Source organism: Poecilia mexicana, unplaced genomic scaffold (assembly GCF_051168715.1).
Source record: "Poecilia mexicana isolate PSO_F unplaced genomic scaffold, ASM5116871v1 scaffold_15, whole genome shotgun sequence".
In the NCBI taxonomy this organism is placed as follows: domain Eukaryota; kingdom Metazoa; phylum Chordata; class Actinopteri; order Cyprinodontiformes; family Poeciliidae; genus Poecilia; species Poecilia mexicana.
In genome coordinates, this window is record NW_028263384.1 from 23356300 (window position 1) to 23378617 (window position 22318).

Genomic DNA, 22318 nt, shown 5'->3' on the forward strand with positions numbered 1-22318 from the left:
GGTGTCTTTGTCACCTTTTCTCAGATGAGAACAAAATTTAGATTTTTGGCCATGGTAACACAGGAAGGAAACCGTTTAAGACTTAAGAATTAATTCCAGGCTGCACTTTACATCAGAAGTAGTGTATTAAACTTGAAAGAAAGCTGCTAGAAAACTGTAAATAAGTGGCTTCTTGTCAAAACTCCCTATATGTTTCTCGTTTTAGGAGACTTTTCAGCCAGACAGATGAAATGCCTGAGTCCCTGCTTAGCTCTTAATTAGAAGTACAGGAAATACCAGGTTGTGTCATAGTTATATGCCCTCAGTCTTCTTGCTTATTCTGTTTGGGTTTCATCGTGTGTACCATTTCATTTTTTTCAACACTATACCAAAATCAACTGACAATAAAACAGCTTTAAAAACAAACTTCTCTCATGCCAATCCACAGAAACCAAACCAGTTGTTTGTGTTTAGTCTGCAGTAAAGTTTAGGTGGAGGAAAATCATTATTATTCCCTTCATCCGTCAGCTGTGATTGCACTCCTTGTATTCTTGTAAACACAAAGTCTCTTCCAGCATGCTGCTCACTAACCAACCTGCCATTCAAGGGTGTATCCAATTCTCTTGGCACTTTGCACTAAAGGGCAGAGCAGTAAATAAACTCTAGTGTTTCCAGCTGGCAGGCATCAAAATGATCCCTGCTGCTGCCTGAAAAATGGAACAAAGCAAATGTCTCAAACAGCAATGCGTCTTCAGACTAATAAGTCTGCAGTGAGTAGGCACAAAAAAAAAAAAAAAACTGTCTGCCATACTTCTCTTTTTGGAGTTTGAGCTGTTAAATTATCAAGTCAAACATTATCTATACTGCAGCAGGGTGTGAGATTTTCAGTAAACATTAAAGCCTTGACGCAGATCATGGAGGGGAAAAAAAAGGTGTCCACAGATAAGCCACTTGATCATGAGGAAATTAATCACCACAAATCAAAGTAAAACCTGCCTCAACCGGCAGCATCACAGCAGCGGCGTCGTCGCAATCAAGCATGAGTTAGAAACATTAGATTAAACCCAAGCGCCCTGATTTATAACGCTGTGATCTCGTTTACAGCTGACCACAGTCTCACGGCAGAGACGCATGCCGAATCATGTGCTACCTCCCGTCTAAAACCAGCAGTGGTCCACCGAGATCCATGTGATGCTGCAGGCCCACCAGCAGGGGGTTCACCTGCTCACATTTTCTCCCATCGGAGCAAGAACGAGCTCTGCTGACACAGGTCCATAAAGCAAGCATGGAGACACGCACAGGTCATTATCGAGTTAACTTTCACCGCTGGATAACTTGCACATATGGTATTGTTTGTAAACGGTGCATCATTAGACAAAGTTATTTTATTACTTTATCAGTGGTGTACATATTTTAATGAAATGTTTCTTTATGAACTGCACATATTTTATTAGATAAACTTTTCTGTAGTGATTAATATAATCACAGGGTTATTTGCAGAAGGGACGGGAGCCTCTTGTGAGGACTGGTTGAAACTTCACCTGGTTGTTAGAAATAATTTTCTCACAAACACAAAGAATAATTTGAATATTTTTAAGAAAAGTAAAATCCAGCCTCTGTTCCGTTTTCATAAATGGAGTAAATGTTTCCAGAAGCTCAAACTAAGACAATAAACCTTATTGTCGTTTGTATGTTTCTCACCTTATGGAGGTCTCAATACCAAAAAGAAATCCTTTATGTCACTTTTCTAGTGACATCAAGTGGCATCGTTTGAAACCCCAGCTTTCTCACTGTAAGGCTATTGCTGTATTCACACAGAAAGTTCTGGAGTGGCCTAGTCAAAGTCTGGACTTAGATCTGACTGAAATGCTGTGGCATGAACTTCTTGAGAACTTTCCAGTACGGTTAAATTAAGACATTTGTTCCTCCACAGTGACATAAAAGACTCACTGCTCTATGTTTAATTGTCAGTTCTACCCAGCAGCGGTATTACTACAAGTTATTGTGTTTTATCTAGGAACAGGGTGGCTTGAATATTTTTTTTCCTTAATAAATATAATATTCATTAAAAAGCTGCACACAATAACTTTCTTAGCTAGAAGCAAACCTACATGCTTCCCACAAGCAAAACCAATCAAAGGGAGCGAGGGTGTTTACTTTGTTTTTGAACATAAAGAAACTTTTTTATATGCAAGTTAAAGTTTTGTGTGATTTACTTATTAGCTTGAGAGCTAAAAACATCTGTAATTTCCTCTGAGGTGAAAAAAACAGCTGTGGGCAAGGACACGTTTCTACATACCCCAGTGAAGACTCCCAGATGTTCAACTCGCTGCTGAAATCCAAACTGGGCAGCAGATCATGAGGAAACTCAAGCTCCTCCTTGTCGTCCTGGTCTGCAGATCCTCTGTCCTCCTCCACTCCAGTGATGACTGGGACCTCTGGGAGCACTGGTTGGTAGGTGGAGGCTTCGGTCAGCAGTGCCTGGTTGTCCCGTCCACTCAGACTCTCTGCTTCAGTCTGCGAGACAGTGGAGACATCATGTTGGTGCGCTGCAACCTGCAGCACATGCGCCGCATGCTGCAGCATGTAGTTGAACAAGCATGAGCATGTTGGAAGCAAACGTAGGAAACACCCAGAGATTAATGCTCAGACACAACATGTGATCAAATAACTCCACCCATGTGTTAAACTATGAAGCAAACAGCTGGTACAGCAAAGTCACAGCAGATTACCTGGAGTCTATCCAATCACTAAACACATATTAGATTTGCTTTTCTTATGTTGATGCAGGTATATACCAGCCTAACATCAGTTATTAACCGATTCGTACCTTGTGTGCTGCTGTCAGCTTGTCTGACAACAAGCTAGCAGAACGTTAACTGATCTCGGTGTCTGATTCTTATCTGCTGTGCTCAGTATGGCTTTGTTATCAAACTGACTATACTTATTTGCATGAAATTTCAACTTTGCCTATGCACATAAAATCAACACAAATAAGATAGATAACAGATGGATATACAAACTGATGGATGGATGGACGGATGGATGTCGGACTGTAATGATTAATCAGATTAATCGTGATAAGTCAATTACTGAAATAAGTGTCACGTATTAGTATTCAATTAATCGGTAATTGGAGTACACGGACTCTGAAAGAGCAACAATTAAGGCAATAATTCATTGTATGAAAGGCAATAATTAAGCCAAAACAGTCAAAAACATGTACATATTTTGCATTTATGCTATAAAAAAAAACCTTCTTAGTCTGTAAATATTTTCTACCCAGAACTCCATAAATGCCATAGTTTTAGCTTCACCTGAGTCAAATTTTGTAAAAAAAAAAAAAACGTTCTATTAAGCTCTTCGGCAATCCAATTATTAATTGGTTAATTCAAAAATAATCAAAAGATCAGCCCTACACTGTGTTGATGTTAAGTCAAGAAGAAAGGCCTGAGCTTTTCACATGCTGATATTAGAAGTATTTTTTAATAAAGCTTATGCTAAAGGAATCTGATTGTAGCATATTAGGCAATAGAAATTTTCGTTTTGTTATTTAAAAGGGAATTGAACTGACCACGCTTATTCGTTTAAGCACTTTGCATTGCCTTGTTGCTGAAAATGTACTATATAAATAAAATTACCTTACCTTACCTTATTTGCATCCTTGTATAAAAATACTGAAGTGGTTGAATGAAAATTCTACACAATGTGCCCATTTTTTTTATCCAATTAATGTATTAATTGTCAGAATATTCAATTGAATAATTAATTATTAAAATAATCATTAGCTGCAGCCCAAGATGGTTATTCAGATTAGTTATGACTCCCAACACTATCTCCAGCTTCAAAGCCAAAACTCCAACCTCACTGTCTAGACTTTACATCTGCAGCTTCATTCATCCTTTGCTCCTCTGGGGCTTTGAAATTATAACCATTAAATGCATAAAATAAAGTAGGTGATTATTGCAGCCTGCAGCTGTCCATCTAAAACACACATCATAAGGAAATACATGTCTTTTGCAAGGCTTCAAAAATAATTTACCAGGCAGACAAGTCTGTTCACAGATGACAGAACCAGTCTTTTCAGATGGTATAAAGCACAACAGACACTGGCTATAACCATTACACAGAAAATAGTTTGCCCTTTTGTTTCAGGCATTTAAAACTCAACCAGTCAAATTTTGAAAAAATCGTGAATTTTGTCAGGATTTCTGTCAGTCTGTCTGGGAAACAGTCCAACCATAGACACACATAAACACACACACACACACACACACACACAACACTTGGCAGAGTCGTTGTGTTGCAGCAACGTCGCCCTCATAACATCCAAACACTCAACCGTCACAATTCAGTGGAATTTCTCCCTCATGGAGCTGCTCAGTTAATGGAGCCTGGAAAGTTTTCTTTCATTTTATGCATCTTGCTTTGTTTTTTTTTTGTTTTTTTAAGACCATGGCATGCAGGTGCAGGAGCATAATAAAGTGTGCTTGTGTAGGCACCTACAGAAATGTGCAGAACTGAAAGAACTTTATAACCGTGTTTTTACAACATCAGTGTATGACCCGTTTCTTAAGTTTTAGTGTTATCTCTTAAATCCATGCTGCCTGGCAAAAGCCTGGAACTTTTCCACATTTTGTGATGCTAAAACCTCAAACTTCAATGTGTTTTAGTGGAGTCTCATATAATTGACAAAACACAAAGTAGTGCATAACTGTGTAGTGGAAGGAAAAATGCAAATTTTTTATACTTCATACATGTTCACCTTCTCATGTTTGAAAAATATTTTTCATCTCAGCCAGGCTGGAAGGACAAACATTAACATTAGTGTCTTTGCACACAGATACTAAATAAGATTTATGTCTTGACTTTGACTAGGCCATACTAACATGCATGTACATTAATCTAACAATTCTGGTTATATGCATAGTCATCCAACTAGAAAATACAATACTTCTGTAGCCTTTAGCAAGTTTTATTTCCGGAATTAGCATGGATTTAGCTCTATCCATCCTCCATTCAACTTTGACCAGCTTCCCTGTCTCTACTAAAGAAACAAATCCCCACAGCATGATGCAACCTGTGCCAAGTTTCACCATATGAATTACATTACAAACATATGAACTCTGTTATCCTGTGATAAAGGTAACTGGTTGCACTGGATTTCATTTTGGGGTGTTTCTTTAAAAAAGGAAGTGAATATAAATTTAGATTGTAATCTATTTACCATTTCGCCTCCACTTCACAAGTATCCACCAGAAATATAAAGTAATGGGGGAAATGTCTGATTGAAATATGAGTTTGTGATCGTAATGAGAAAAAAAAATGTGAAAAGTTCAACTGGTGTGAACACGTTGGGTATAAACAGCTGTAGAAAGCATGCGTCCATGTGAAACATACAGAAAAGTTTGGCCGCATTACAAACGGCTGTCTGCACACTCGAGTGGTTTACTAACTGAACACACATGCTGAAATCAGATTAACACTTACAGTTGTGTGAGATTCAGAAGCCTCACCTTTGTCAATGTAACACAGATCTTGCTACGCTCAACACATTCATAACAAAAGCAAATATTCGAGATTTCTCATGCACACATGGAAATATTTGCAAAAAAAAAAAAAAAAGTCAAGAAAACTGACATACAAATCTGTGTTTACATGTTTTAGTTTAGCCGGTCTATGCAGTGATCCTTTACCAAAAGACAAAAACACAAAAGAGAATAAAAAGGGATTGAATGAAAAAGTGAACCGGCAGGAGTGTCACTTTGAATGCCTGTGATCTCACTGCTGCTTCTATTTTCTGTATTGTTGTTGCATAACCAGATTAATAAAAGACATTCTTCTGCACCTGCACGTAATGCGATGATAAGTCTGTATGAAAAGAAGGCCCCCCGCGCTTCAAAAAAGTTTACAGCCAACAATGATTCACCTGCTTACTGGTCCTTTAAAGGTCACCAGAGGGGTCAGTGAGGTGGAAAACCACAGTCCTTATTTCTGTGTGGTTTCAACACCACACACAGGGGGGTTGCTGATACTAAATAACCCACAAGAGCAAAACAGAAAGCAGGGCTGAAGTCGCCTGGAAATCTTCGCCATGCGGTACGTCACGTTAATCCAACATGTCATGTGCTTAAAAAACTTTAATGGCCCACACATGACTCCGGTTAAGAGGAGGGAAAAAAGGAGTTTGTTTCCTCCTGTTATGAAAGTGAGTGCCGCACTTACCCAGCAGTGCGCCTCGCTGTGCTGAAGGTGACTCCACAGTGCAGCTCCTCTGCTATCCCTGTGTCATGCTCACAGTGTGGGCAGCCTCTGCAGGACTGTGTGTTTTGATGGGAGGCAGAGAGCGGCACTGAAACATGCTGCAACACATGCTGCTGACGTCCCCTCTTCTCTCCCGCACTGACTCAGCTAAGTTCCTCCTCCTCCTCCGCCTGCTCAGCTGCTGCCGCTCCCCTGCTAAATTTCCATACGCCGCCTCTGTTTCTTGCAGAGCGTGTGTGAAGAGTGGAAACACTACACTAGCCCGCACTGACAAACACAGAGCTCCTCGCTGCTGAGACAGTAACTGGCTCGAGTGGGCTGGTCACAGGGAAGTGCTACATGTTCTCCTCCCCCCACCCCCCATCTACTGTAAACTCTTCCCCTCTGCTTACTCTCTTCTCTTTTTGTTCCCTCCTCCCAACTACAATCCTGCTCCCTTTCTCCCATCTTTCTATCACTAATCCTGCCCCAGGCTTCCTTCTTTCAATCTCATCATACCGTGTCTCCTGTGCCTTTGCAGGTGAATGCTAGGAATCAGGCCAAAGGTTGGGCATGCAGTGAAACCTATAAAGGGGACCAGAATGTACTCCGGAGTCAATCTGTGGTAGATGTAAACAACCAAAAAGACGAGTCATTCAAGCATGTTGATGTTTGGTTAGTAAGAAACTTCTCAAAAGTGAAACAGAGAAAAGATAATTGAGAGAATGAACCAGGAACAAATGGTGACGACTACTAGTGAGCTCAGCTTCTAGTTTCTAGTTTAGAAGCCAGTGGGATTTCTAATCGATATCCTCAGTAGCCAGGCTAGCTACTATTAGCAATTCAAGATAATGTCAGTTTTCACCATCAAGATATACCTAAATAATGACATTTAAACGGCTAAAATTAGAATAACATAATCCTGACCTCCAAACTTGTCATCTAGCTCAAAGACAGTCATTGAATGTTTTCTACACTTAAAGGAAATGCAAATTTAACTCTTTAAAAATATTTCTGGTCGTAAAGAAACAAGCAATAAAAGAAGTGCTACCTATAACATTTATCAAAGTAGCATCATATTAAAATGAGAGTCAACAAGATGGTTAGCTACATTTTTCCAGATTATAATGCAACTTTGACCTAAAAATGTGTTCTGGGTTCTACCAGAAAACTGTTATCTTGTATTAAAATTATCATACAGCGAGTATCTTAAGAAGCAGGAAGAAACAAAAGAACAAAAAAAGAAAGTAACAACTCTCAAAACTGTGGCACAAGTACCATTGGTGCTACTGGGTTGCTCTTAGTGGTATACAGAAAAGGTTTTGGCAATCATTTAAAGGGTAAATACGACAAAAACCTCCACTGTTAAAACTTTGAACATGAGAAAAAACATCCAGCCCAACTGGGCTGCTGTTAAAGTTTCAAGTTTTAAACTAATAGGACTTGGTATTTTATGACAGAAAGAGAAGGCAAACTTTAAATATTAAAGCTGCAGCATGTAATTTTTAGAATTGTTTTTATTTATTTTTTTACGTCTGTTAAAACTAATGACAGTATGGTGTGGGACAGACAATCTGAGGAGCTTCATTTTTTACAGACTATTTGTCTCGTATTGTATTGCTAGAACATAGAGAACAAATATGTTTAAAAAATTATTTTTTTTTATAAAAGTTACATACTGCAGTTTTAAGTGAACACAATGAAGTGTTTCAAGACTGGGGTAAGTGTCTTTTTTTTTTTTTTAGAAATAAAAATATAATCACCCCAATTTACACAAGCTGGGAAGTAAAATTCCTGCTGTACTAAACACTCACACACCAGTATGAAATGTATTACTTCAACTTGCATCTTTTTGTGAAACTGATAATCAGTATTATAGCCACAAATAGCTTTGCTGTGCACAGCTGAGTAAACTGAGAGCTTCCATGTACTCGTGTTGGTTTATTGACAATGTAGGGTTTGGAGGATTGCTATTTGTATTTCGTTCAGGTCACTACAGTAAGGGACATAATAAAATGTGACTATTTGAATTAGACATCATATACAATAATAATAATAATAATAATACATCTAAGTAATTAATAGCAGAACATCTGTTAAACCAAACCACCTGCTTCCAAGGATATCAAACAAATGCACACATTCGTAGCTTAAACAACACGGTCAGTTTTCTCTCTGTGGACCAAACCGGCAAAGCGCTGTAGCATAATTAGCGGAGTTCACAGCAACAAGCACTCTAAGCATCTTACCTCTATGAACTGACGCTAAATGCTTTCAAAATGACAAGCATTCAAAGATATTGTGTACCTGCAGGGTTTCAGTTTGGTTCTCTCTGGGTGGAAACAGAACCACGTTTTCTGGAGCGCCCTCTTCTGGCTGTAACGGGGAACAAGACGGTTCACCAAAAGGGGGAAAGCAGCTCAAATGTGTAACCAAGAGAAGCTGGAGTTATGAAGCTTCTTTAATAGTTTAACAATTGTTTTATGTCCATGTTTTATAAGCTGAGTCACGATTAGCACTGGTGTTGCCTGAGCCTCCCTTAGTGGTACACAAAAGCAATGAATTTCTGTATTTTGTGATTTTAGACATCAGCTAAATATTTAGTAAAGAATGTTTTATAGTACTATGTGTTCAATATTTACTACAAAACAGGATCGTTTTACAGCAGGTAACACAAGGTTTTATTCCCAAGGCAATTGGTTGTTGTTGTTAGAAAGTTGGAGAACTGCTGGTTTTACATTTTTTCAGGGTTTCTTCAAGTTTCGGTAAATTAAATTTCAGACTTTTTAAGACCCTTATTTAAGACAGACGAATTATGAAACAAATATTACTCAATAATCAGTTATCAACTTCACTTCATCAGGAAAACAGGAGTTTAAACCAAATCTTGTGTGGGTATTGGACCTTGATTATAAGCTGGTCATGAGACAAACGGTTATTTTAATCCTGTTACATTAATCTAAAACTCTCCACCTAAAGTCTTCCCGTCACGTGAAAATTACTGTTTTGCAATGGATCTTCTTTCTAAGTACAAAACTGTAGGCACATTTTAGTGGCGTAATTAATCAAACTTTAGGAAATCTTTTCAGCCTGTTCAGAAATAAAGCACGATTTTAATACTAATTTTTATTAGAAAAGCTTCTGTTACAGACATCCAAAAGTTAGAGATCACGGAAATTAAGTTAGCTTTGTTAGTCGTCTGTGCTCAGAAGATTTTGAGAAATGTAAAGCAGCACAGCGGGGGAGCAAGTAGCAGTCTTGCCCTTACCAATGTCTCAGTAGTGCTGCTCTCGTTCCCCATGGCTCAGCCAGGTGCAGGGCCACAACTGCCCAGACCAAAGGCCTCTCACATCAGCTGGCTGAAAGACACTATGAACAGAGAGACCATCAGCGTGCGACCGTTCTGGTGCTCAGTACAGAGACAGAATAAAACTGGGGATCTGTGGGCCACTCAACACTTAAGAGATTTATGTTCTTGCAGGATTAGGGACCCTTTGGTATGAGCTTGAACGGGAACAGGGTGAGAAGGAATGGAGAATTTGAGCGCAGACTGATGCCAAAACCTGGCTGCAGGGCCAAAGTGCAAGTGGTGGGATTTAAAAAAGTAGGATAATAGCATCATGATTGATAGAAATATTGGGAATGTTTCTGGTGCAGTAAAAAAAAAAAAAAAAAAAAAACATTCCTAAAATCAGAGCATCTGCAGCCACAATCAGAACTTAAATGTTTTAACAAAGTCCTGGCATAAATCTAGATAAATATACCGCAGCGAATCATAAACTGGAAGACGTTAGCTTACCAGATCTACTGTTCACAGTGAAGCCAGTTTCACATCACCATGGACTGAGAGACTACCAACGATGAAAGAATCACCTACTCTACAACCTTCAAACTTGACTGAAATGAGCAGTTTCCCTCACTGACCAACCAAATATCTTCTGGAGTTTTATAGTTTAAATAGGAAAAGATTTAACTATTTGACCACAATGACCAAAAAAAAAAAAAAAAAAAAAAACATTTTTGGAGGAGTCAAGGTTAGGACTTTAAAGCTTAAGAACTCTGTACCAACCTGTTGGCAGCATCATGCCAAGAGCCTGTTTTGCTAGCAGTGGTTATGAAGTGTTGTACAAAGTGGATGGGATAACCAGGAGGGAGGACCATCTCTAAGTTGAAATCAACAAAGTGGTTGAAACAGGATAAAGATCCCAGAAGCATCAAAACTGGTTTTGTACTAACGTTAAGCTTCTTAAGCGGCTCCCAGATCAACATTATTGAAAATTTGTGAACAACACCTAAGTGTACGCCAAAATATTTGGAAGTAATTTTACCATTTAGATAAAGTTAGATAAGTGTGTTCCAAAGATAGTTGATGTCAACAAAACATTTACGAAGCATGCGGGTTTTCTGTTGCTAAACTTTCAACCAAAACATATCCAGAGCACCATGCATATACTGTGCATGCCTGCAGCACATCTGACACAGTGACTGCTGGATAAGGTAATCCCTACAGGGTAAATAACAGATTGACTCTCAGCAGTGTTGTCTGGGCGGGGAGGCAACTCTAATCCGAGATGGGCAGTATAATGCACAATTTAGATCCTTGTAAGTCAGACTTTGTCACCAGACACCGACTGATATTACACAGCAGCATTTTTAGCTGCGGTAAATTTACGCTCTGACATTTCCTTTTTATTTGCATTTCTTCTATGACTGCAGGGACTGAATGCCAGCTCAGTGTTCAGTCAGAAAGCACTGACCTGAATGTGCAAGACTTTATAAATAGAGTTGTCTCATATTTACTGCTTTATTCCAGCCTAATGCACGGTTTGTCATGCGTGCTCCCCCCAGCTGGGCCCGTGACCTTTCTCCACAAATCGTTTTTCTCCAACAATTATTCGTTACGACAGTGATAACTCTGCGTCCTCACATCCTAATTCTCACCTGTTCAACGGTGTGGCAGCTCATCTGCTCTGCCTGCTATTTGTGTGAATGGGGTGTAATTTCAGCCCCCTCTCTTTACGCCAACGTGCGTGCACTTTAGCTGGCGGCGGCATTTCAAGGCGTTTTGGCAGCACACAGGGGAAATCATATGATTCAACCGCTGCCAGGTCACTTCTCACCTCATCACCGTCGTATAACATGAGTCCTGAAAGGTTTGGATGGAGGAGCATGCGTGTGAGTTTACCATTTTCTGCCCCGTTTCTGACCTCCTCTCGCAATAACAGAGTGAGATTTCTATTTATTTTTCTACAAATACATAATTTTATGCTGTACTATATTTCTAAAAGTAGATTTTAGTCAGTTGTGTAAATAAGTAGATGAAAATAATGCTCCGTTTTTTATAGATAGCTGTAGGAAAAGCAATAAAATCTATGCATATACCAAATGTACAAATAAAAGTGAAGTAGCAACAAAAGTTTGCACCGTTTATCACCTTTTTGTTCCATTTTCCTCTAAAAATGCTATAACAAAAATAAAAATTGCACAGATGAAGCTTACAAACTACTCACCATTGCAAACAACAGGACAGTTTCCAAACCTCAGGTTTGACCCTCCGGCGTGTGTTTACGGTCAAACTAATGTTTCTCTCCTGCCTCCTGAGGAACCCCGGTTTCTCTGCTGCTATTTTAGCCCTGGACGCAGGGCAGGAGCAGACGTGGGGACAAGCGTGTGGGGAGGGGAGGGAGCAGAGGGAGGGGACCAAACTGGAGCTGGAGTAGCCATGTCTGCTGAGGGAGGTGGTAGGTGGATGGATTGCAAACAAACAGGAACACCAACAGCAGGATGCAGGTGTAAGGCCTCTTTGCTCTCGTTCATACCCCTTTAACTTTTCAATAATACAACCACTGTTTTTTTTTTTGTTCAAGTGACTTGTTTTGCTTTCTTCCTCACTCCAAAAATATGCATGTCAGCTTAATTAGTCTCCCTGAGCCTCTTATAGTGCATAATTGTTTTCTCCTGTAATAAAATGCCAACCTGGTCAGGAAGTATCCTGCCTCTTGCCTAATGACAGCTGGAGACAAACGGTAAAGGTGGATTTTTTTATTTTACCTTTTATTTTGCAATTATCTGCAACTTTTTCTTTTGGCCTGCGACATAAAATCCCAAATAAAACACATTGATGTTCACGTAAGGATTCAAGAGTTGAGAACACAACATAAAAAGCTGCATGGGTTTCAGCGCTCATGCCACCTGTAGCCACGCTTCACATTTACACCGAGTTGTAAGGACACAAACCTGAGATAAACTCAGAGAAAAGCTCCATCAGACATCATCTCCACTCTGTGACAGCAGAGGGTTGGAAGCAGATCTGGTTCCTCTATTATCTGCCATCTTTAAAGGCCACTTTAAGCAGACAACACATCATCCCTATAAATAACATGAATCTGACCAGCTGTTTCCCATAAACAGCCTCCATACTCATCACTTGTCTTCTCATCACTTTTATTTGTACTTCTGCTACTGGAGGTTACTTGCTCAACTTGAGCTGACAAGTAGCGTCACACTCTGCCTCCAATTTTCCTCTGCAACTCACACCATCCTTTCACTTTTATCCACTGCAGCTCATTTTTCCTGCTGCTTTCATCCCTCAAGCTCAAGAACACACTTTGCCTCTCCCTGAATGAAACGCCTCCATTCAACACGGCGCCTCCTCCCCTCCGTTTTTACCTGCTTGTGTGAGATTCCAATGCAGCTCCCCATCCTGTATTCCATGTCCTCCTCCGGTGAAGTGACCCTGGCGCTACACGGCTGGCAGAGCACCTTCCTGCAGAACTGCATCGTTATCAGTCAGCCTCAGCATCACCAGAGCATCACTGCAGAAGCTTGCTCGTGCACGCCTCCATGTCGGTCCGTATGAGAGTGTGCATCACTGCCTGTGATGCCCGTGGTCTTCCCGTGGCATATATTCTCCAGTCACTGTTACATAACGCTCCCTCCAATCAAGTGAACGTGCCAGAAGCAGGGGTAAAAAAAGCAACAAAAAAAAACAAAACAAAACAGGAGACGCTCTCTGCAGCCTGAGATCCAGCTGAGCTTTAAATCACAGCAAGGGAGAGCGGACGGAGGCTCTGCTTCAGAGGGGGAAAAAAAAAATCTCAGCGAGGGGAGAGAGAGGAAGGCATGAGAGGGAGCGTGAAACGTGCCTGTCCCTTTAAAAGATCGAAGACAATGAAAGGATGCTTCTGGTGCTGCTGGAGTCAGGATGTCTCCGCTTCTTAAAACTGAATGCTATCCGTCGGCTCAAGACGAGGGCTTTGGCAAATAATGACTTTGTGTTTGACAAAAACAATTTTTAATCAACAAAAACAAGTAACAGGGACGCTGCTTACGCATTTTCTCAATGAAGCACAACAGTGTAAACAAAGTGCAAGGACTGCATAGAGGCATAAAGTGGTGTGGATAAGATGAAAATAAAAGATAAAAGCTTTTAAAAAATGGAACTAATCTGTCAGACGTATTCAAAACTAATGTTACACTGAATCTGTCATCAAATAACATTAAAGATTAAACTAATCTGTTACGTTTTTTTAATTAAATGGCTTAATAGTTGTAAGAAGGACTGATTCAGACTGTCTCATCATTATATTATCAAAGCTATAAAACACAATGCAAGTCATGTTTAATTTCTGACGTGGCACCAAAAAATTATCTGTGAAATCCTAAAGAGATTTATTTTTCTACATGAATAAAACAAAAACAAAAAAACAACGCATACACACACACACAAAAAAAAAAACCCTTACAGACCAAAAACAGTAAAAAGATGAGTTGGTCCCATGAAACCCAAAGAAAGGTGTTTGGGATCAAACGGGCGTAGAAAGAAGCTGCTATTTAAAACTAGTGAGACAGGACGAAGCGCCGCCGTCACTCGCTCTGCATCTCTGGAGGCTGAATTATTGTCTCTTTGATTTCAAAAACATCTATTAGCTCCTGAAACAAGAACATAAACAACAAAAGATACATTAGGAATAATTAAAACTACCGTACAAAAGTATCCACACCCATAAACTATTTCAACATTATATCACAGCACATAAAAAATAAAGTCCATGAGAGTGGCACGCATTAGTATTCAGTCACCCAGAGTTAAAACTTATACCAGTCAAAATTTGCAGCTATAATTTTTTGTGCGTCTAAAATGTCGCTGTGAGGATGGTGTGTTCAACGTGATATGTAGGCCTGTCACGATAACAAATTTTGCTGAGCAATTGTCTAAAAAATTATTGCGGTAAACGATAATATTGTTTCCATACCTTTTGACGCTTATTTAATGGAAATGACTAATAATGCATGCTATTTCCTGCCATAGGTAGATACACTTTATTTTCAAAAGAACACATAACACTGGAACTAATAAACTAAATAAACAAAAACAAAAATAAAATGGAATCTCAGTCTCCATTAACAAAAAACGTACTTGAATAAAATGTAAACAACATAAAGCCAAAGTGGAAATAAATACTGCATTCAACCAAAAGAGAGAAGATATGAAGTCTGTATACTATATTGGCCTTCAGTAATCACTAGATTTAAATGGAGAAGATGGGCACATCCGACTACCTAATGCAGTAGATCACACTACACGATTTTTTTGCCCTCATTTCCCCCTTAAGATAATCTTAGATCGTTGGCCAATCTAAGATTTGTCGCTGGTGATTTCGTAACCGATCATCCTGCAGTGTGATTTAGATTGTCGTGGCCACTCAGATCTAAATCAGGGGTTTTCCCCGACTGGGAGCGTTAATGCTGAATGTGACAGGTAGCCAATCAGAAAGCGCGGATTCTCCTTCGTGCAAAGAATATAGGAATGACAAGGGGAGGAGTTGGAGTCAAATTGCTACCGCAGTTGATAAACCCGGTAACTTTTCAGTTGCTCTTCGTTAACGTGACATAAATAGGTTATAATGATTTTCATTCAGCCAGGACTTTACGCTGACTCTAGCCACATGCATCACAGGTAGATTCTAATAGAGCATTGCTTAATGCCTGATATTAAAATTAGTTAACTGGACTTGCAGCCATTATTTTGGGCTACAAGTCCAAAATAATGGCTGTGTGACTGGACACCACACAGCACGATCGAACCGTTATACCTAGGATTTCTGTCGGCTAATCTGTGGTCTCTCAGGTTTTGAAAATGGGCCGACCACTCGTGTCGTGTGCGCTGGATATTACACTAAGGAAATAGGAAGGGAGGGTCAGTGAAGAGCACTGGAGTTGAGCCTTTTGTCATTCAGTGTCATCAAGAGAAAGAAAAAAAAGGAAGGAAGAAACCATAAAGCCGATAATTAAAATGAGGTCGATTAATTGATTTATCGTTTATCGGGACAGGCCTAGTGATATGTAGTGTTAAGTTTTGTGAAGGCTACCAAATGTTATTTTCTCCTCATCTTACCAAAGCGTCTTCTTCCACATGTTTGCCATTTCCCCTACAAGCATCATCACAGACTGACATCAGGACTTTTTAACAGCTTCTTATCAATAACGGCTTTGCTATCCCTTCCAAAAATGGCAGATTTATTGGGGTGAACGACTGATGGATTCTTCCACCTGAGCTGTGGATATTGGCAGCTCCTCCAGAGTAAGAGCTGGCGTTTTGGCTGCCATCCTGCTTAATATTCTCTTGCTTGGCCACATCTAGGTAGATCTGCAGTTGCAACTTTCTTCCTGATCTGTCAGGTGTGTTTCTTGGTCTTCATGATGCTGTTTGATCATCTACCTTCATATTCACAGAACAGCTGGATTCAAACTGAACTTCTGAAGGCAATTGGTGGCACTGGAATTTATTGTTTTGGGTCTGAAAGTAAATGGGACTTAATATTTGTGAAAAAAGTTAAAACGATTCTTTCCCTTTCATAACTATTAGTACTTGGTGTTGATCTGTCACAACGTAATAAAATACATTACATCTCGTGGCTATGACGAAACAAAATTTGTTTTTCCAGAAACTGTAGCTGCTCACCCTCCATATTTTTGGGCTGATAGAAACAATACACTGTTTGCGGCTGAATGAACCTGCAGCCTCCACCTCTCCCTCTTCTACTGGTTCTGAAAGAATAAAAACATAAAAGGGGAAAAAAATTATTTAATACCATGAGATTTTCCTTGTTATTCGACAACCAAACTGTTAAACAAAAAACATCCTTCAGGCACTCACCTATACAAGGCAACTTGTCACTATCCAACTTAAGCCGTGCCAAACCATCCTGAAAAAAAAAAGAAAACAACAATGTTATACCTACTCAGTATCACTAGAGGGCGACAAAGCTCAGTTAGAAGAAACGGTACATTTCTCACCCTGATGAGAAAAGACGTGTGGAAAATGTTCTCCACTGTCCGTGAAAACGAGTTGGGGTCGATGACAAATTCGTAGTATGATATTGGTGATGCTGTATTGAAGCAGACACACAGTAATTATGAGCATAATTCAAGACACTGAGGTGTTCCAGACAGAGTACAAACATGAGGTGTTAAATTACAGAACAGCTCTGAATACAAGCATGAACAGACACGGGCTGAATGGAAATCTGACTGATCAGACCACAGTCGGAGGTGATCCGATACCCAGAGATCCAACACCGAGACGTCACAGAGATTGATGAAAAGATGTCACAACCTGTCACACCCTGGAGGTGTTACTGCTGGGTGTTTTTAATTCTTCACTGACTGGGTCAAACATAATCCAGTGATCATAAAAGTGGCAGCTGGAAACAATCATTATTTACATCCCAATCTCTTATTTATTAGAAGTTATTTTTTTATTACTTTCTATGTTTGCTATAACGAAAAAAAAAACATAGAAAGTTACAGCAGAGGTTGACGACACATTTAAAGACCTGAAATTTGTCATGTAAATAAAGTTGGTAAATGTTATTGTAATATTTGAATAGAAAGCCTCAGATGTCAAGATGATATCACTACTTTAAGTTTGTACAACAGATCTGGTCTCCATGGCAGAACTATCTACTCTTCACGCAGCTGCTCAATTGTAACTCATGTTTGAACACAACGGCCACAATTTACTAAAGGTCAGGAAATCCCCTGCTCAATACTTTGCTCCTTAAATTTGGTTTTAAATTGTGTCCAAAAAAAAAAAAAAAAAAAAAAAATGCTTTGGAAGATATTAGGTTGACAACTTATCACTTCTCTCCCCCAAAAAATATGTTTCTTCATAGAAAAAAATTAAATAAAACTTGGAGCTGGGAATTAGCGATGCGGCTGCAGAGGGTCTCTACCTCTCTGTGTCCTAACATCTGTACATCCTCAGCAAATATCAGTAAAGATGATTTCCAACTCACGGTCATCTTGATAATAACTCTTCAGATATCCCAGGATTCTTTCAACCTCTTTCTCTGTAGCTTCTTGATGAGATTCTTCCATTTTCTTTAGCTAAAATGCAACATGATTTTGTTAGTAGCCGAGACTCGACGTCAGTCATTTTGTAATTTGCGAGTAAGCTCTAAATTATAAAATAAAAGTAAATATTTGAAGAAAATCTGACACTTTGAAAATTCAGCTACGTTAGGTGGGTTTAAATTTGTAAAAGATGCAAGAAAAAAGTAGCCAGAGTAAAACATAAGATATTCTGAAATAGAAAAATCTGATTAAATGACTTTTAAAGCTCATTAGGAGACTGCTAAATGCACATACGAAAGGAAATTTAATTGCGGAGAAACGATCCTCATAATTCAAACTGCCGAGATCCGCAGCCATGATGGTGCAGCCTGGAGCTACCTGAGTGGGCATTATCCTCTTGGCTTCTTTGCTTGGTGCTTTCCTTTGTCGCTCTATTCTCTGCTTCGGAGGCGGTGGCTCCGTGTAGAAGGATCCCATCCTGTTGAGAAAATTCAGATAAAGTCAGTGTTTTGAGATTCTAAGTAATAACGTTTACAAATTAAAGAGAAAAATTACAAATATAAAAACTATTCAGATCAGATATTTCAAGAACTCAAGTGTTTGATCCCTTTTTAAACCGCTAACTCACTCTCATGTTAATAGATGAGACTGAAAACAATCATGAAATATTTTTCCTAAAAAAAAGATTTTTCTATTTTAATAAATTCATGCAGAAACGTCTGAATGTATTTAACCCAGGTTTGTGGCACCTTTGGTCAGAAATGTAGCTTTTTAACAAAGTTGGAAATTGGAAATCATTAATGAGAATTAACTAAATATTGAATTTTCTGGCTCCATTTTGTGGAAGAGATCACTTGAAGCTGAGTTTTTTTGCCAGCCATTTGCTTTGTAATTTTAAAAATCATTTGCCCATTCTGGGACTCAAACCATCTGACATGTGAAGCTGAAATCACTTCACATGTGAAGCTGAAATCACTTCACATGTGAAGCTGAAATCACTTCACATGTGAAGCTGAAATCACTTCACATGTGAAGCTGAAATCACTTCACATGTGAAGCTGAAATCACTTCACATGTGAAGCTGAAATCACTTCACATGTGAAGCTGAAATCACTTCACATGTGAAGCTGAAATCACTTCACATGTGAAGCTGAAATCACTTCACATGTGAAGCTGAAATCACTTCACATGTGAGCAATTCCTGCAGTTCGTTCAGATCTATTTCGTATGATCACTGAGAATCACTTACAGCTAAACTTTGTTGCCTTGCAGAAGATTCACACATGCATTGTAAAATAGACTTCTGATACAATCTGATAGAAAACTTAAGTTTACAAATTACCTGAATGCAAAATTAATTCACGACATTTTTATTGTCATCCTTTAAGACAAAGAAAACAGGGAATGAACTATTGCAAAACATACTAATGTTCTTCCAAACTTGATGTTCTGCTCTTCTAACTTATCCAGAAAAAGGAAAAAATTAGGAGTACTATTACTGCTTCAAGTATTACCTTCAGGAAATCGCTCCTGTCCAACTGAATCATCCCACATGCCAGATGTGGAAATTAATAAATTTCAGTGGAAGCTCTGATCTACAGCGACTAATATGAGCATTATTAAAATCAGAGGTAAATTCAGGAGTTTGGTGACTTACTTCATGTTCACAGATTTTATGGAGTTTTTGTTTTCTCTCCTGATTTCTTAATGTGAGAACCATAAGCCAAACCCGAGGGTTTTTGTTTTCTAAATCTGTGCGGGTGCGTTACGCTCTCTGAGACTCACATGTAGTGGAAAGAAGGCGCCGTCCTGAAACAGCACTCGGCTCTCCTGGCCAGCCGGTGCCAGGCGTCTTTGGGGAGGTAGCCATCGCCGGCACAGCCGTTCGGCGGCTCATCGTCCTCGTCCTCCAGACGGTTAAGACCCATGAAGGACAACTGTTGGGAGAAGAAGAGATGTTTTCCTGCGACATCAGTTCAATTCAATGAACAATAAAAGAAAATGTACTCCAAAGAAAAGGGCAGCGTATTAGAGAACAATGCAAATATGATATTATTGTTAAACACTGAGATGTTTTCAGAAACTTTTAACTCGTATGTTCCTCACTCTTATTTCATTTGTCTTCCGCGGTTACGTTGTGATCGTTAGCATCTTGGTCACCAAGGTTCTCAGTTTGTTTAGAAAGTGTGCAGCGCTTCAATTTTTCCACATTTTGCTTTATTACACACTTTTTCTACACTGTATTAAATTAACGTTTTTCCTCAGCTTTCTACAAACACATACCTTATAATGACAATGAGGAAAAAAGTTTTTGAAATTTCTGCAAATGTATTATGTAAGTATTCACATTCTTTGCCAAGAAGCTCAAAGTTAATCTGTTTCCATTTATCATCCTCGACACGTTTCTGTAGCTTAAATTTGACTTCTGGAGAAACACGTCAAGGATGATCAGTGGAAACAACTCGAGTTTGAGCTCCATGGCAAAAAAAGTTGTGAATACTTGAGTAAATGTGATTTAATGGCATCGGGGTAGTGAGAACTCTTATCAAATGGCAAAAAATAAATAAATAAAATAATGCATTCAAGCAGCCCTTTGCAATTGATACTGATAGCTATTCAGTTGATTCTGCAGCTCTCCCAGGTCCCAGTAGAAACACACTCACTAGATGTTCAGCGAAAGCAGTGGGATCAAAAGCGCTCCCCTCAGAAAACAGCTGGCTGGCTTTCTCTTTTCCCAAGTCTGTAGCCACAACGAGAAGCTGAGCATCGAGGGCCGCTTCTCTTGCCTGTCGAACTGACAGAGAGCAAAGTGACATCATACCAATTAATCCAAAAGGATAGATGTATGCTGGACAAAAAAAAAACATAAATCTAAATATAGAATATTAAAATCAAACTATCAAAGCATCTGTTAGGTATGGGGAACACACATAAATGTTTCATTTCTGATTCTGGTAATGTTAGTTTCCCAAACTGATTAGACAACTAACAAGGTTACATAACTATCAGCTGTACCAGGTTGTAGCTTGAAAACTTTCTAATAATGTTCAAAACGCCATTTGTTTTTGTTTGGGGAAACAAAGCCATGTTTATGTGAAGACGAGTGGACATTTTTAAATGAAATAAATAGTCTTTCATTTAACAATGTCAAACATCAAAATACCAAAAAATAAATAAATAAATACTTCTAATCCTCAAAATTTAACAATATTTTTAATCACAGCGTTTAGAGTAACATTTTAAAAAACAAAAAGTCGGAGAAGATATTTTATGCTAAGCCTCTATTGTGAAAATATAATTTTAGAGTAATGAAATTTACCTCTGTGATAAATACAAAATCACTGCAAGTCAATTATCTTATATTTACTAACCACAAGAGAAATGAGAACTTTAATGAGTGACCAGTTTCATGGTAATATATGAAAATATTGCAAAAAAAAATTATGTTTTTTGTCATTTTGAAGAGCCACTTTTTACAGGTTTAAATTTAAACTGATGTGCATAAATTACCCCAGAATTTCAGCATTTGAAAACATGACTACTGTCTTAATTTTCAATCTTCACATTATGCTGGTTTCATTAAAAATTCTTGAAGTTCTTTTGCCGTTTGACATTCAACTCTTTGGTGCAGAAATTACATTGCCACCAATTTGCAGATCCTAATCAGAAATACCTCGTTATTTCTCACATACCATCTTTGAAAAGTTTATTTGCCTCTTCTAAGACTTCTGTGAGCTTGTTGTTGGAGGGACTCAGCATGTCTTCTCTGTTTTCTGTAAGAGAAAGAAAAGTCTATGAGCGCATTAAAGCTTTGTTAAATAGTTATGGCTGCCTCTCAGTAACAACTCACGTTGCACTGAGTTGATGAGGTCCCTGTATTTGCTTCGGATTTCTCTCCTGAGGCCCAGATCGTTGTCATCATCATCGTCTTGCACACCACCGGAACTCGAGTCATGGTCCTCTCCGTCACCCGGGTGTTGATCGGTTCTCCTCCGGCTGGACGATCCGTTCTGCCGGACAGCTTCATCATCACCGCCCGCTCTGGCCTTTCTCATCTCTAGTCTGCTGCAGAACAGACTCTACGAAAGGGCAACCACATGAAGGCGAAAGCAAAACGAGGAGGTGTGGGAAAAGTTATCAAAAGTTACCTTCAGCAAGTTTGGAAACAGGCTATGATTATAGTAACGACAGGGTCGTAGATGTTCAGAGTTTAAATATAAACATAACATAGCATGCAATATTTAAGAAACAAGTTAACACAAAGTCATTTACCTTTGAGAATTGATAAACCCACAAGTTCAGCTGCGAATAAAGCGCTCTCGATTCGTGCTAAATGAAAGCTGACGCTAGCTACCGGCTAACTGCTGATGCTTTCGGCTAACGTTAGCCGTTAACCTGATTTTAGCGGTTTTGTTTAACTATGGTAATGCGAACAGAATAAAGTACGAAAAAACACAAACACGAACAAAAATTCTGAAAAATCTGTTAAAAGAATACCGTCAGAGCTATTTTAAAAACAGACAAAAACTATTCAAACTACAGAGTTCTGGCGTGCAAACACAGGAAGTTGACGTGATGCGTCATGCACAACTTTTCAGAATAAAAGCAAAAGGAAAACGCCAATTTTGTTGGACTAAATAAGATGCACTAGTGCAGTACAGGGGTACCCAAACTTTGTGAGACCAAGATCTACTTTTTCTTGGTCAGCTGGCTGAGATCTACCACATGTCACGAATAT

General features: G+C 39.0%; 2 protein-coding genes across 2 annotated transcripts in view; both read right to left on the reverse strand.

The window, feature by feature from the left end:
* tacc2 (transforming, acidic coiled-coil containing protein 2) overlaps positions 1-13355 on the reverse strand; it is a 61074-nt gene extending 47719 nt beyond the window's left edge. Inside the window, exons 1-3 of the mRNA XM_088012922.1 lie at positions 12892-13355; positions 2279-2496; positions 1130-1237 (exon numbers count right to left, since the gene is read on the reverse strand). Coding sequence (XP_087869048.1) covers positions 1130-1237; positions 2279-2496; positions 12892-13002 — 437 coding nt within the window. The 5' untranslated portion in view covers positions 13003-13355. The remainder of the gene's footprint in view (positions 1-1129; positions 1238-2278; positions 2497-12891) is intronic.
* A 138-nt stretch (positions 13356-13493) lies between these two features.
* On the reverse strand, positions 13494-22163 carry nsmce4a (NSE4A component of SMC5/6 complex). The gene is made up of 11 exons (XM_015006361.2): positions 21853-22163; positions 21431-21659; positions 21273-21353; positions 20244-20374; positions 19366-19517; positions 17959-18058; positions 17523-17613; positions 16522-16613; positions 16382-16430; positions 16187-16272; positions 13494-14154 (listed from the first exon to the last, which is right to left on the reverse strand). Exons 2-11 carry the CDS (start codon positions 21633-21635, stop codon positions 14089-14091), a joined length of 1053 nt encoding a protein of 350 aa, XP_014861847.1. The 5' UTR covers positions 21636-21659; positions 21853-22163; the 3' UTR covers positions 13494-14088.
* Between the last annotated feature and the right edge of the window lie 155 nt (positions 22164-22318).